Raw genomic sequence first — 14,526 nt, forward strand, 5'->3', positions numbered from 1 at the left:
TACAGAGCAGTTAAGCTGCCAAGTGCAAAGCTAAGCCTTGCAGTTTCCAAGCAGACTTACTTCCCACTTGTAAATAACATAATACTTCTATGGCAAATGTCCAAATCCAAGCCATACAGTGACAATCTTCACAGACTTGGGATGTTAGCAGGTGGCGGATTACCTTTTTTAGGAGGCACACCCATCATCAAGTGTTTCCCTGTTTTCCTCTATGCATTATCTGGGACTAGCTCTTGACACTGGTTTGTTTTATGCATTGGGAGTAGCACTTCCTCTGAATGAGTTGCTTTGTTTGAGAGAGAGACAGCCCGAAAGAGAGAGAGAGAGGGAGAGAGAAAGTGTGTTTCCATACTGTGTTCATGATATGAGCTGTCAGTATAGTTTCAGTGATGTCTTCCTGTACCTGTCAGGTTTGTGGCAACCCTGTCTCAAAATGAATATTTAGGACATTGTATATGTGTCATATACAGTACTTCATTTTTAAAAGAATATGCGCCGAAGCACATAAACCTTGAGCCATGCTATTAAATGTCGACATGCCGAATAGTAAAGCTATGTAGTCTTGATTCCACCTCAGGCCTCTTTAATCCACTATCAGACATACACATTGCCAAGCTATCTCACTCTTGCAGGTTCCTGCTTTCTCACGTTTGCTTGTGTTTCTCTTCCTCCTTCTCTCATCTTTCTGTGTTTTTCACCCTCCTGCTCTGGGTTAAAGTCTGCTGAGAAAAAAAAAACATGCTGGTCCCCAAAAATGAGTGCCGGTGTACCCCACCTGCAACCATTAGCTCAAATTAAGCACTGATCATATGACCTCCATGGGAAACATTTCATGTCTGAAGAACATAGTTGTGCTCATGTTATGTTCCAATGGTCTTGGTGTTACCAACGGTCATGACTGTGATGTGGAAGAATGTGAGAGTTATTATGCGATGGGAGTGCCTAGTTGGTAGAATATATAATTGAGTGTGACCTGTGCATAGAGTATTGGATTTGGTGAAGGAGCAGAGAGGGATACTCCAGTCATGATCCTGTGGCTTGGTTTTGCATTTGGAAATGTAAATGAAGCAGAAGAGAGTGAGGTATGTAGAGTCATTATTGTCACTACTTGCCACCACCAACAGGCCGCTCGTTTAGTGAGCTAGGTGTCGGCTTATTGGTAGAGCCTGTGTAATGAGGAAACCCTGAATGGGTGGGGGAGTCAGATGCCTGTGAACAGTCAGTTCATCAGAACTCCAGGTGGTTGGGAACGCTTGTGTTTCTTGCGCAGAAAGAGTACCAGAGGTTGGGTGACACACCGTAGTCTGTGTAGGACTGACAATAGGGCCCCTACGTAGACTCTATTAGCGCAATCCAGTCAGGAGATGACTACGGGGTGTGATAGAGTGGACCCTATCAGGGAACCCAGTATATTGCAACTTAGAACGAATGGTCTCCACAGTGAAGAAGGAGGTTTTAATCACCTGACACATGGAGCAGAAGACAGATGTCAACCTTTATGGTCACTCTAACATTTCTACCATTGCTGGTGGTGATAAGATGAGAATCCCAGTTTGACTGATCATCGGGCTGGTGCATGCATCAGTTTCCACAGATGAGGATGTCTGTTTTGGAGAGCTGAACTGTAGATGGGTGCATTTGTCCACTTCTCAGAGGGAGGACTCTGGCACATAGAATGTGGAGTTAGAGATAGCAGTTGGAGTTAGGAGGAAAAAAACACCAAATGAATCAGGGCTGACTGCCACGAGGAAGGCCCTCTGACACTGAAGGTCCATAGGTAACATCTTTGGTCCATTCACGTCCTACCTACAAGAGGGCCGCAGACTGACCAACTTTACTACCCACACTGGGTGGGATGAGAGAAGTAGAGAGGGAGAAACCCCATTTCCAATTATGTTTTGCGCCTGAGTCACTGAGTGAGACACTTATGACTGAGAAAGCTCTACAAGGTTTGGGTACCAGCTGCCTGCGAGATTGACTCGTCTACAGAATTCTGGGGAAATCACCCTGAGATCTGGCAATAAAGGGACGTGGAGCCCCAATTAGCCTGATTTTTTTCATGTGAAGATCCTGGGATCAGAAAACACACTCACTAGCATTTCTTGTCTGTCCCCATGTCTCCTATATTTGCATGGGCTTTTGTAAACATCCCTCTTAATTAATTCCCCCCTTTGAATATGTGCATTTCATATCGTATTTGCATGCGGATTTAGCTAATAATAGAAGGCACATTTAATGTTCATTCAGTAGTAAAAAGGAAGCTTAGTAAGTCTCTGTTAGAGGCTCGAGAATCAGTTCAACATATTTACTGGCTCTATTCTTGCCATTAACATGTCACATTTAATAAGTCTGATACATAAAAAAGTATGCAACTCTCACTTTCAATTGTCATTCAGACACCATGGTTATGATACTCCTATACCTTTCCACCATCCCAAACTCACTGGTGACAGCTGTGCCACTCCCATGTATTGCGGGCCCGATTCGGGAGGAAGTCTGCAGTTCCTTGATTCTTCACACGCTGCGGGAATCTCAGTAGTACTCTGATGTCATAATCCGTGGACTCAGCAGTGTAGGCAGTGCTGCAGGAGTTAAAGAGAAGAGTTTAGAGTTGCTACAGGAATAAGAGTGAACCCCCTTGTCCTATATGTTTGGGAGGGGTGTTGTATGTCAGAATACTGTTCGAAAAATATTCAGGGAGAGAAATTTTGTGTTTTAACTATTATTGTCAAAACTGTAGCTCCACTGGGTTTACATTTTCTATTATTACCTATAACTGTAATATTTTTGTAAATGATATTTAGGATCCAATATTTCTTTCAAACAATATTTTGGATATCACAGTCTGGTGCTATTTCACTTTATCATTTCTACAACGTGGGAAAGGTAAGTACATCATTTTCAATGCCTATTCTCTACATTCATTACCGTAAGGGGTAAGTACCATCTCATTCTGCAAATATCTCAAACTTTCCTTTGCTAGCTCATAGTGGTCCTTTCTAACTATCTAGTCACTTAATTCAAATAAGTGAGACTGGTTCGCACATTCCACTATTACATGAATCCTTTATCTTATTTTTATTTGGCTGATCTCATATGCAATCTTTTTACATTCACTGAAACTTATTAGTGGCTAAAACAATACATTATGTTGAGAATCATAGAGCCTGACAATATAGGACATCAACACTGGTAATGCATGGTCCCCAAAAAGGTTGCAGGCGTAAAAGAGTAACTACTGAAGGACTGAATTATACTGAACTGTGAAAAAGCATAAAATAGGGAAACACTATTTAAAATAATACAAACTTAGGAATCGTCAATTAAGTGATACAATACATTGTTGCATTGACTTAAACATAAAGATCCAAATAATTGCACCACAGAGATTTAAATGTATCTTCATAGTCCTTGAGTCTGCACATAATATTTCGAAGATTGTCTGCTTAGTTAGGCCTGTAGTCCATTCAGTTACAGACAAATTTCAATTTCCAGACAATAATAATTATTATTATTATAAAATCCTTTTACCCACAAGAGCCATATCTGACCTATGAACGGATTTGAGTATATATTTAGAGCAAATTTTTTGTGCATGGCAATTATTAACGGCTTGACGGTCCTCCCATTGGAGGAGGCCTGGGACTACCGCACTGTGTGATCAAGTGTTTTGTCCAACTTCTCTAAATGCTGATGGAATGAAGGAGTCACTAGCTGCACCTTGAGTATCACTTGAGTAGACTAGCAAATGGGATCTTGGAAGTCCTGAGTAGAGACATTAGCTTAATGTACTTCTCCTACAATATAGTAGCCGCCACAGCTTTGCATCATATGTGAGTGCTGAGGGCAAAATAAGTATTGCGCAGGACCTTTTCATAAGGCTGCACCTCCTTCTGAAACTATAGCTCAAAAGATAGTCAGTAAAACAATGACTCAGAGGAAGTGCTTTGCCAGTATAAGAAGGACACACTCTTCTAAATCTCCAGCACTGCACAGCCTCTTCCAACTGACTGACCGACATTCTTTATTACAAGTTTCAGCCAAGACTATTACAAGCTGTAGAACAGTGTTCAGCTAATACCGGGGACAGGTGCCACTAGAGAATGTTACATTCTGAAAATGCACACCTTGGCAAAAAATGCAGCAAAATGGGGGGCGTGGTCTGGCCATGTATAGAGATGGCCGCCTAGGAGCTGAGCTCCGCGGGACGGCGGGCCTTGACCGAGGGCGGCGGCGCCGGGGGTGCACTGGTGGCCCCCCTACCATTTGTTAAGCAACGCCTGAGATGCTCCGTGAGTGCAGGGGGCGTACACTCTCCCCCGAGTGAACGGAGAGAGCAGCAGCACCACGGAGGCCTGCGGCGTGAGGAGAAGCCGCGGCATCGCGTACTGGTGAGCCCCGCTCCACAACACAGATGGAGCGGAGCACCTCGCCAATCCACAGATATCGGGGGTGGCGGGCGCTCGGGTGCCTCCCGCTTCCCCCCTTTCCCCCTCCTCCCCCGCCCTGCTGGGAGCCTGAAGAGCCCCCGCCCTGCGGGCACAACGGAAGAACTCGGGCGGCCCACGAGGAGCAACGACGGAGCCACGGGCCCTCCGCCCGGTTCGAAATCGGGATTTGTGGAGGCCTTGGGCCGAGGGCTACAGCGTCGGGGGTGCACTGGTGGCCCCCAATACCATCTATACAATAAGCGTCAGCGAGTGGTGACACCCGGGACATACCGGTGAGTGCGGGGGACGCATACTCTCCCTCGAACGCCAGGGGAGAACAGTGACTCCAAAGAGGCCTGCAGCGAGAGGAGAAGCCGCGGCCTCGCGTACCAGTGAGACCTGCTCCACGATCCAGAAGGGGCGCCTTGCCTCTTTGCAGATACTGGGGGCTGCTGGTGCCTAGGTGCCTCCCCGCTCACCCCCCCCTGCTCCACCCCGTTTGGAACTTGAGGAGCCCCCACCCTGCGGGCACAAAACTGAAACTCCAGCAGCCCAGGGGTGACAATGACGGCGCCGTGGCCCCCCCGCCTGGCTTGAAACAGAGACTTACAGAGGCCTCCTCGTGGAAACTGGATGCAATACTTCCCCCGAAGGCGTGAAGACACCAACTGTACCTACGCCTTGGCCCTCACCCACCCCCACATCCTCAACCAGCGCCCGCCCTGACCTTCTGCTGCACTGACCTCCCTCCCTCCCCAGAGGAGTGGGGGGCTGCGTGTGTCTACACTTGCGCCTGGACCTCTGCCTTGCTTCAGCATCTGGATGTCTGCCCATTGTGACTTTGCTAAGTGCTAGCGTTGTACCCTTTTGGAGGCATCGGCTGCCAGATACCCCCCCACCCTCTGCGCCTGCTGCACCACAGGCAGGCACCCTTCGGATCCCTACATACAAAGGGAAACCCGCAATGCCCGGGGGTAAGACGGCAAGCAAAACACTGGGTAAACCAGCCCGCCAACTACTCTTCTCCGAAGCCCTGCATCAACAGAAACACTCGCCCGCAGAGGACCTTCCACCCCCCCCCCCATACCAGTATGGCGGACGACACACAGGGTGTGAAAATGGACCGCATCTTACAGGAGATATCAGCGGTAAGCCGCAAGCTGGAGGGTACGGACGGCGCCATGGTCTCACTGACGGCGGAGACAAGATCAATGCGCTTGGATATAGCGGGCTTCCAGTCGCAAGTTTCTGGGCTAGATCAACGAGTGACAACAGTGGAAACTCAAATAGCCTCCTGGACCGACAGAGATCAAGAACTCCTGCACCTTCGCAGTAAACTGATAGACCTGGAAGACAGGAGTCACAGGAGCAATGTTCGCCTCCTTGGGTTCCCGGAAGGCATTGAAGGTGCAGACATATACTCCTACCTACGGGAGACGTTACCCAAACTCACAGATATAACATTTGATCCTTCCTTGGAATTTCAAAGGGCGCACAGACTAGGTCCCAAGAGACGAGACGGAAATGGCCGCCCCCGCCCAATAATAGTTTGCATGCTGCGCCACATGCAGGCCCGCCAACTGCTACAGGCAGCTCGAATGCAGAGACCATTCCGGTCTGACACCCTGGAAATCCGATTCACAGCTGACCTCTCCAAAGAGACTGCCGAACGCAGGAAGGCCTTCCTATCTTTCCGTACTCGCCTTCTTCACCTAGATGTGAAATTCAGCCTATTTGAGCCAGCCAGGATGTGGATCACCAAGAACTGAGAATCAATGAACTTCTACGACCCGGAGAACCTGAGAACATTCTTGGAGGGTCTCCAGGACCAGACACAATCGATGGACACGACGGCCCAGACCCCCCAGGACTTACGGGGCCTATTCTCGGAAGTCGCCCACTCGACATCCGCATCTGAATCTGGGGGAAGATTTACTACAGATCCCCAGGCCAGGGGGAGAGACCTAGAGAGACTCACAAAAAGTTACGATGAAAGGGGTCAAGTACTCCAGGCGGTGGCAATACACACACAGTTATCGGATAGAGACAAATCCCGCTCCCCCTTGAAGCCCATGCCGGCCCCCACCTGAGGACTGTGCCCTTAAAGATCCTCGCTATCGCTGGCCACAAGCTCTTATGGGAAATCCAAAGAGGCCCTGCTGTGGAGAAGACGAAGCAGAGTGATGAGTACCTGATTTTGTGACCTCATAGATACGTTATTATTAGGGGCCATTGCTCTGGATTGTATTTGTTTGTTTCTAATTGTCTTTGCTTGCTATTACGTGTTTCCGTATATCTCTTGGGGAATAAGGGACATGCCTTTTTCATTAACCTAACTCTCGTTCTATTTGTCTAAAGATACTAGACACCTCCTTAGAGTTGCCACATTATTCCCATTTGTTATCAATTTGTTATAACTTTGGTTATTTTTCAATGATTACTGTCCAATGCTCATTATACGTGGCAACGTATTGCCACAACTGGTTAATATACAATGGCAGTGCAGTACTCCACTTCACCCTTACCGAACCCGGCCCACCCACTTCCCCCACCCTTTCCGTTCCCCCTCCCCTCCCTCTCCTTCTTACTTAGACAAATGTGACACACGTTGTCCTCGCTGTTCTGTCCTCCTAAACGTGACCAAGGAAATGACCTCACCTCCAAACCCTTGAAGAACAATCCCCTTCCCCGCCCTCCGCTCCTCGCCCCCTTCCTACGGTACAACACCGACCTGCTCCCAGACCCAGGCTACTAAGGGAGTCTAACATACTTTCCGCGCTGTCCCTCCTCCCCCCTGTCCCCTTCTCCCCATGTTGCTCAAACCAGAGTGCGGACGGGAGATGCGGATTGGGGGGAGCCGGGGTGCAATGCAGACGTCGCCTCCGTCGACATGGGACCTGCCGGACGTGGCGTCAGAGCACTTTAGGCCTGGGTTTAGACTCGCAGGTTACAGCTCGAGAACGCCGGGGCTTGTGTCCCGATTTCCTAAATCTCTCTCTTCTTTTTGGCCTTGTCCACCTGTTTCCTCTTTTCTCTTATTCCCTTTTCTTCCTCCTTCTCCTCCTCTTCTCACCTATTTCCTCTCTCCTTTCCCTCCCGTCCCTTCCTCCCGCCCTTAGAGACAACACCAAATCAACACTCTCCCTTTTCCTTTTCCCCCTCCCTCTGCCTCACCCCTAGTGTCTCCACGCCCCTTTAGGCTTCTATAAGGCGCAGGGATGTCCGGCCCGAGCACATCGCCCTCGGTGCCTCTGCGGATTATATCATGGAATGTAAATGGCCTCACCCACTTCATAAAGCGGAAAAAAGTCCTATCCTATCTCAACTCCAAACAGGCTGATGTTGCCCTATTACAAGAGACCCACTTAGACAAACTGGAATCTGACAAACTACGACGAGACTGGGTGGAAACCGCTTTGTTCAGCTGCAACCCAACTCCACCTGGCACGGAGAACCCTCCAAGAAAATTCGTTGCGGCACTATTGTTGCGTAAGACTCTCCCCCATACAGTTACTAAATCGTGGACTGACCCAGAGGGTCGCTATGTATTTGCTAAACTAAAAATAGGCGACTCCTCACTGTGTGTGGGCTCCGTCTACGCACCAACTGGTCTGAAACGCCTCTTTTTCTTACAAATAAACCACCTACTGACTGAGATAGGGGCATCTCGCTACGTAATAGGGGGCGACTGGAACATAGATAGGGACGCAGTGCTGGACAGAACGGGACCCCTGGACGTAAGAAATAATGCTGATAGAGCCCTACAGTCCGATATACTATCGGACAATGGCCTAGTGGACCACTGGAGGCTAACCCACCCGAAAGACACAGAATTTACCTTCCTCTAACCGGTACACAGCACCCAATCCCGACTTGACTATTTTCTTCTATCCCACAACCTGGTGGCCCATACCCACGATGATTGCATACTAGAAGGTGGCCTTTCAGACCACTCACCAATTAGTGTCGCTATCCAACTGGGCCTGGTATCCCCGGGCTGCAAGCCCTGTAGATTTGCAGTTCACCAATATCGCTCCCCCCAGGGTAAGCTACAGCTACAGGACCACGCATCCGCCTTCGCCCAAGATAACCTGGGCACTGTTGATTCTAGCCGAATCATGTGGGCTGCAGCCAAAGCAACGATACGGGGACAGCTCATGCGGGACGCCGCGCTGGCAAACAGAGACAGAAAAGAGCAACAGACGGCACTGGAACTTGACATCCGTCTGCTCACTCGACAATACACCACCCACCCTTCCCTTTCAGGGCGCCGGAACCTAGAGCGTGCCCAAATGGCCCTTAATGAGCTGTACACCTCTCAACAGGTGAACAGGGCGAGAAAGCAGGACGTCTGCTAGCAGCCCAGCTCCGCCAGAAGACAGCTGCTCTTGCTATCCCGGCCATCCACGCCTCCTCTGGAGAAATACTAACACACCCGCAGGCAATAGCAAATGAAATTGCGTCTTTCTATAGGCGCCTTTACACACCAGAGACAACGTTCAGCCATGCCCAGATTTCAGCCTTTCTGGCGGGCATTGACTTGCTCTCCATGTCAGATGACGGATGCGGCCTCCTAGAAGGGGAAATAAGCAGACAGGAAATAGAGAGAGTCATCTCCGACCTCCCCTACCTCAAATCGCCTGGGGAAGATGGACTATTGTCGGAATTTTACAAATGGGTAGGGAGGGAGGCGATTGACATCATGCACGTGGCCCTGAATGAAGCCTGTACAGTGCAAGCCCTAGGGGCCATCTCCAACAATGCCATGATAGCCATTATACCAAAGCCCAGGAGAGATCCCTTGCTATGTGGCAGTTACCGGCCCATATCTCTCCTAAACGGTGATATCAAAATCCTAGCAAGTATTCTGGCAAATAGACTATGCAAAGTTATACCGTCCCTGATCCAACATACACAGGTGGGTTTTGTACCAGGCCGCACCTCTAGGAACCACCTGCGCACCCTATGCCATACCCTATGGTCCTCAAAGGACTTACCGGAGACAGCGCTGGCTTTGTCCCGGGACGCCGAAAAGGCGTTCGATCGGTTAGAGTGGCCCTATATGTTTGCGGCACTGGAGAGATTTGGCCTGGGAACCAGATTCATTTCAATGGTGCGGTTGCTATACGACCAGCCTCCGGCAAGAGTTAATTGCGGAGGCTTCCTCTCGGACCCCTTTCCTATCCGCAGCGGTACACAACAAGGATGCCCCCTCTCACTCCTCTTGTTCCTACTAGCAACGGAGCCCCTTGCTGCAGCCATCCGCTCCTCCACTTTCATAACAGGCCTCACGCTACCGAAAGGCATCTCTAAAATCTACTTATACGCCGAAGACGTCCTATTAACTCTCATGGACCTCGAACGCTCTCTACCAGCCCTGCTGGAGGTCATTAATAGATTTGCATCCCTCTCAGGCTACCGCATCAATTGGGATAAGAGCGAGGCGCTCCCCCTCTCACGCACTCCTAGGCTTCCGATTTCGCTGGACACCGAAACACCTCAAATACCTGGGAGTGCTAGTCAATCCGGGCCTGGTTCATATGGTGGCAGACAATATTGACCCTCTCATCGTACAGACGAAACTGCTAAATGGAACCAATTGGGCCTTTCCATGTGGGGTAGGGTACAGGCAGTCAGGATAGTCACAGTACCCCGCTTCACTTATATCTTGGGACTTCTCCCCTTACAGGTGTCCCTCTCTACACTGCGAAGCATAGATGCACTCATTAGATAATTTGTATGGGGCTCTATGCGACCACGCCTGGTGCCCGCCAAGCTCTTAGCCTGCCGCTCCCACGGGGCATGGGACTTCCGTCGGTAGAGCACTACTTGCTAGCACTACATCTGTCCCAATTGTCCCACACTTTGTCTGAAGTTCCGGATCCGCCACAGTGGGTAGCTTTGGAAAGACTACTTCTCTCCGCGAATGAGGGACTCACAGAGCCTTACCGCGATGACCTCCCATCCGCTAATTTGGTGAACCAGATTTTGAAAGTGACTCGGGCAGCCTGGCGTAGGGCCCATCATCTCCTCGGGGTCCACACACTCTTTCCTTAGGCTGAGGGAAGAATTGGATCTCCAGCCGAGCTAAGAGAGGAGATACTCCCAACTCAAGCACTGCCTGTACCAGGAGACCGATACTATCCGGCGAGGGTCCCAGCCTTCACCCATGGTGACCTACCTACAGAAATGGGGGCAACACAGGGGAGTTATGGCGGGTCTCTACAACCTAATTACCTGACAGCTCTATTCCCAACCTCTCCTAGATAAGCTATGCTTACAATGGCAAGCCCGATTACAACAGGCACTAGATCCGACAGACTGGGAGGACATTTTAGAGGCTTTGGACAGAGGCACCAGGGAGGCACGTTTAAAGTTCTGCCTCTTTAAGATTTTACAAGATTGGTATTGGTCCCCAGCGAAACTACACAAGGCAGGGCTTCTTCCACACCCAAAATGCTGGCGATGTCCAGAGACAGGCTGTGATCTGAAACACATCTTAATTGATTGCCCAACAGTCCGACCGCTGTGGGATGTGGTGGGCTCCACTCTGGCCGAATCCATGTTACTCCCGTCGCCACTCCCCCCCTCTCTCATACTCTTACAAGATACAACCTCCTTCCCAGACCTCTCTAGACCGCACAAAAGACTGCTGCACACGGCGCTTGCCACCGCAAAAATCTGTATCCTCCGCCATTGGCGGTCGGCGACCTCCCCAACCCCGGAAGAATGGATCACAGATATGACCCGCATTGCTATGCATGAATGAATTATCTATAACTTGCAAGACCAAGCTCAGTTTTCAACCAAGTGTGGACCTCCTTCCTCACCACAGGACGAACGTAGACCGTCCAAAGCTATTTGCCCCCCCCTTTTTTCTTTTCTTGCAGCTCCCAACAGCCTCTCCCCCTCCACTTTTCCCTCCTCCCCCATCCCCTTACCTCTTTCCCCTCTTCCTTTTTTGTCTCTTCTTATCAGTCCTTCTTTCCCCTTTCTCTTTTCCTCCTCTCTTAGTTTCCTTAGGGATTCAATCCTGGCCTTTCCTATTTCTTCCAGTATGCTCCTCTCGTAGTACCACCTTCGGGTCACTGGAGTACTAAGTATGAACTGCTCTGAGTGAAGACCGAAGCCCCAAGCCCCAATCGGTCTGCTATTTTGACATTACGCTGCCCCGGCACACTATTACCCTAATACCCTGATACTTTGACCTCCGATGTGACAGTACCTGACCTAAATTGGTGTTCTAAAGTACAAGCACGTCGCAACATGACCCCAACCCAGGTTTCAATAGAATGAGGAGTGACTTTTCTACCACTGGGTGGCCAGATGAGCTTGTACTTATATCCTCATCACCCTGTTAGTTTGATTACTCTTCCCCCCTTCGCCCTACCCGAATGTCCCAAAACCTGGTACTTTGCCTTTTTCCCCATCTTTTATCTTTTATCTTTTCTCCTGATTAATGTGTTATGTTTTCAAAACCTGATTGGCAACATTCCAATGTCTTATATACTTTTTACATTATTTGATTTATTATGTATCATTGTTCGTAGATGTTGGGACCTTGGTCCCTCTTGGGCTCTGTATCATTTTGCAGTGTTAACAATAAAATAATTTAAAAAAAAAATGCAGCAAAACAACTTAAGGGATCTTGAAGTGACATATCCTGCTCTGGGAGACATATTCTACCTCAAACCTTATCTTCGCCTCATCTCTGTTTTATCTAGGATTCCTATTTCCCCATTTTGAAGCTGTGAAACACACTTTCAGTGCCGTCTGTGGCCAGACCCTGATGTGATGAACAGAGATCCAAGAGATTTCCTAGCCCTAGCTATCATTTTCGACTTGGCCAAAACCACACATAGTCCATTTACATCTGAGAGTACTCCTTCCTCCTAATCACAATCAAATTAATCTTGATACACTTTCAGATTTTATGAGTGTTTTACATCATACCATAGATCTTTATGGAACTTTACTGAGTTCCTCTACAACGAAACTTAGGGTGACTTTTATTTTACAAATGTAATGTAGGTTTTATTGCTGACCACTTAGCAGTCGAATTAAATGGAACGGGCCCTGTCGAAAACTGTTAAGGTTCCCACCCCACCCAACCAACCATTCTCGCCATACTTTATATAAAGCTGAGGGATCTGCTAGGTCTGCTTAGCTGCCTACGCAGTTGGAAACAAATGCCTGCCATCCCAACTGGGATCAAGGATATTCTGTTAATGCACCTAATGAAATGCCATATTTATGGCAGGCCTCCCAACACATATTATTCCTAGCCATGTAAGGCATGGAAGACCCGCATAGGAAAATAATCATTATGCCTCATGCTCAGGGAGAACACTTCTAGCGCATCAGGGTCATTGATTTAGGTACATTTCAGAAACAAACCCCACTATGGAGGTTGTTTCTGAAATACAAAATAAAGGCTGACTCCTCACTGTGACATGGCATTAGCAGTACTATAAAAAGTGCTTACGCTATACCGGCAGATACACTTTTTCCCAAAACATCCCTGTGAAGCCGGTGGGGATCTCTAAATGAAATAGTAGTCCTCTGTTAGGCCAGCAGATGTGGGCCCATGTCACACTGGTAGGGTGTCTGGCCTCCTGCCACAGATTAAAACAAACAATCGTTTAATTCTGTTGTAGGTGCATTACACTGTGGTTCTTCATTTGTGCATATAGAGTACTCATGTTAAGCCTTGAGTGACGTGTTACCAAAAGGTGAGGTAGAGGGGCTTGCAGGTGGTTAGCTCCATTGTGTGTTTGTGAACAGCACTTCTACCTTGTTCTGGGAGATCAGCTAAGTCTATTACTCCTCTCTCCTTTCCCACTGCTATTATTTCACTGAATTACATTACTCAAAGATAGTCTCGAAGGCATAATGATTCCACATCTCCAGAATCCTCTGTTCCAATCCAAGGGGGTTGAAATCTTTACTCTCATCCTGGCACCATCATAGTTCATGCCTGATTCCCGAGAGGCAAATCCAATTTAACCACACATCTTTTTACACATACCACATTTTCAGGAGAAGAAAATCTAGAATCTCCTTTGACTATAATTCCTTGTAATCTGACACGCACCCAATCACCTTTCCTTACTTTATGTATCTCCCTTCCTTCACTGCCACATATCTTCTCTGAGCACCTTCTTGTTTTTTCATCACATTTATTCTCTTCTCTTCTGGCACTACCAAGTCATTCATCCAAGGACGAACCAATTTGTTTGCTGCCTCCCATCCTCTGAGCAACGCAATGAAAGACACTCCCATAACAACATTGGAAGTGGTGCGTAAAGCCCAAATCAATTCTCCCAATTCCTTTTTCCAGTCCAACGTATTTACTATTGTTAGCTAAAGATGTCTATCTGGTACAGGTACAGGCACAGCCTCAACAGGACTGGGCGTCGTTACTTGGGTTTTTATCACTCAATGTGCAAGACACACATTCTCTGACCCAATGTCCAATGTCCCTGTACCATGCCTGGCCACCAAAAAGTCTCCCTGATCCTTCTTTTCATAGCACTCATTCCTATATGGCCTTCATGAGCTAAATTCATCACCTTACCACACATGACTTGAGGTACAACAAGTCAATTTGCACATCTCAAAACACCCCCAACAAGGCTTAATTCCTGAAGAATTTCCTTTTAGACCTTTACTTCATCATCCACCTTAGTTTTAGGCCATCCATTATTCAACCACCCGCTCAATACTTGTAGAACTTTGGCCCTCATTACGACCTTGGCAGGAGGCTGAAGCCATTTGGAGATCCCCGCTGGGCGGAAACCTAGTTTCCGCCCGCCGGCCCAGCGGGGATCTCGGCTGCAACACAGGAGCCGGCTCCAAACGGAGCCGCCGGTGTTGCGGCCGTGCGACGGGTGCAGTTGCACCCGTCGCGCTTTTCACTGTCTGCATGCACGGGGCCCTGTCAGGGGGCCCCACGACTCCCCGTACCGCCAGCCTCTTCCTGGCGGTTCAAACCGCCAGAAAAGTCTGGCGGTAGGGGGACTCGTAATCCCCTGGGCAGCGCTGCTAGCAGCGCTGCCCTGGCGGATTACTACCGCCGGGGCCATTGTGGCGGGAA

At 48.8% G+C, this 14,526-nt stretch overlaps 1 protein-coding gene across 1 annotated transcript in view; it reads right to left on the reverse strand.

Moving 5' to 3' along the window:
- Positions 1-14,526, reverse strand: part of LOXL1 (lysyl oxidase like 1) — a 169,236-nt gene that overhangs the window by 15,459 nt on the left and 139,251 nt on the right. Inside the window, exon 3 of the mRNA XM_069222225.1 lies at positions 2,445-2,582. Coding sequence (XP_069078326.1) covers positions 2,445-2,582 — 138 coding nt within the window. The remainder of the gene's footprint in view (positions 1-2,444; positions 2,583-14,526) is intronic.

The sequence above is a fragment of the Pleurodeles waltl genome, chromosome 3_1 (genome assembly GCF_031143425.1).
Source record: "Pleurodeles waltl isolate 20211129_DDA chromosome 3_1, aPleWal1.hap1.20221129, whole genome shotgun sequence".
NCBI lineage: Eukaryota > Metazoa > Chordata > Amphibia > Caudata > Salamandridae > Pleurodeles > Pleurodeles waltl.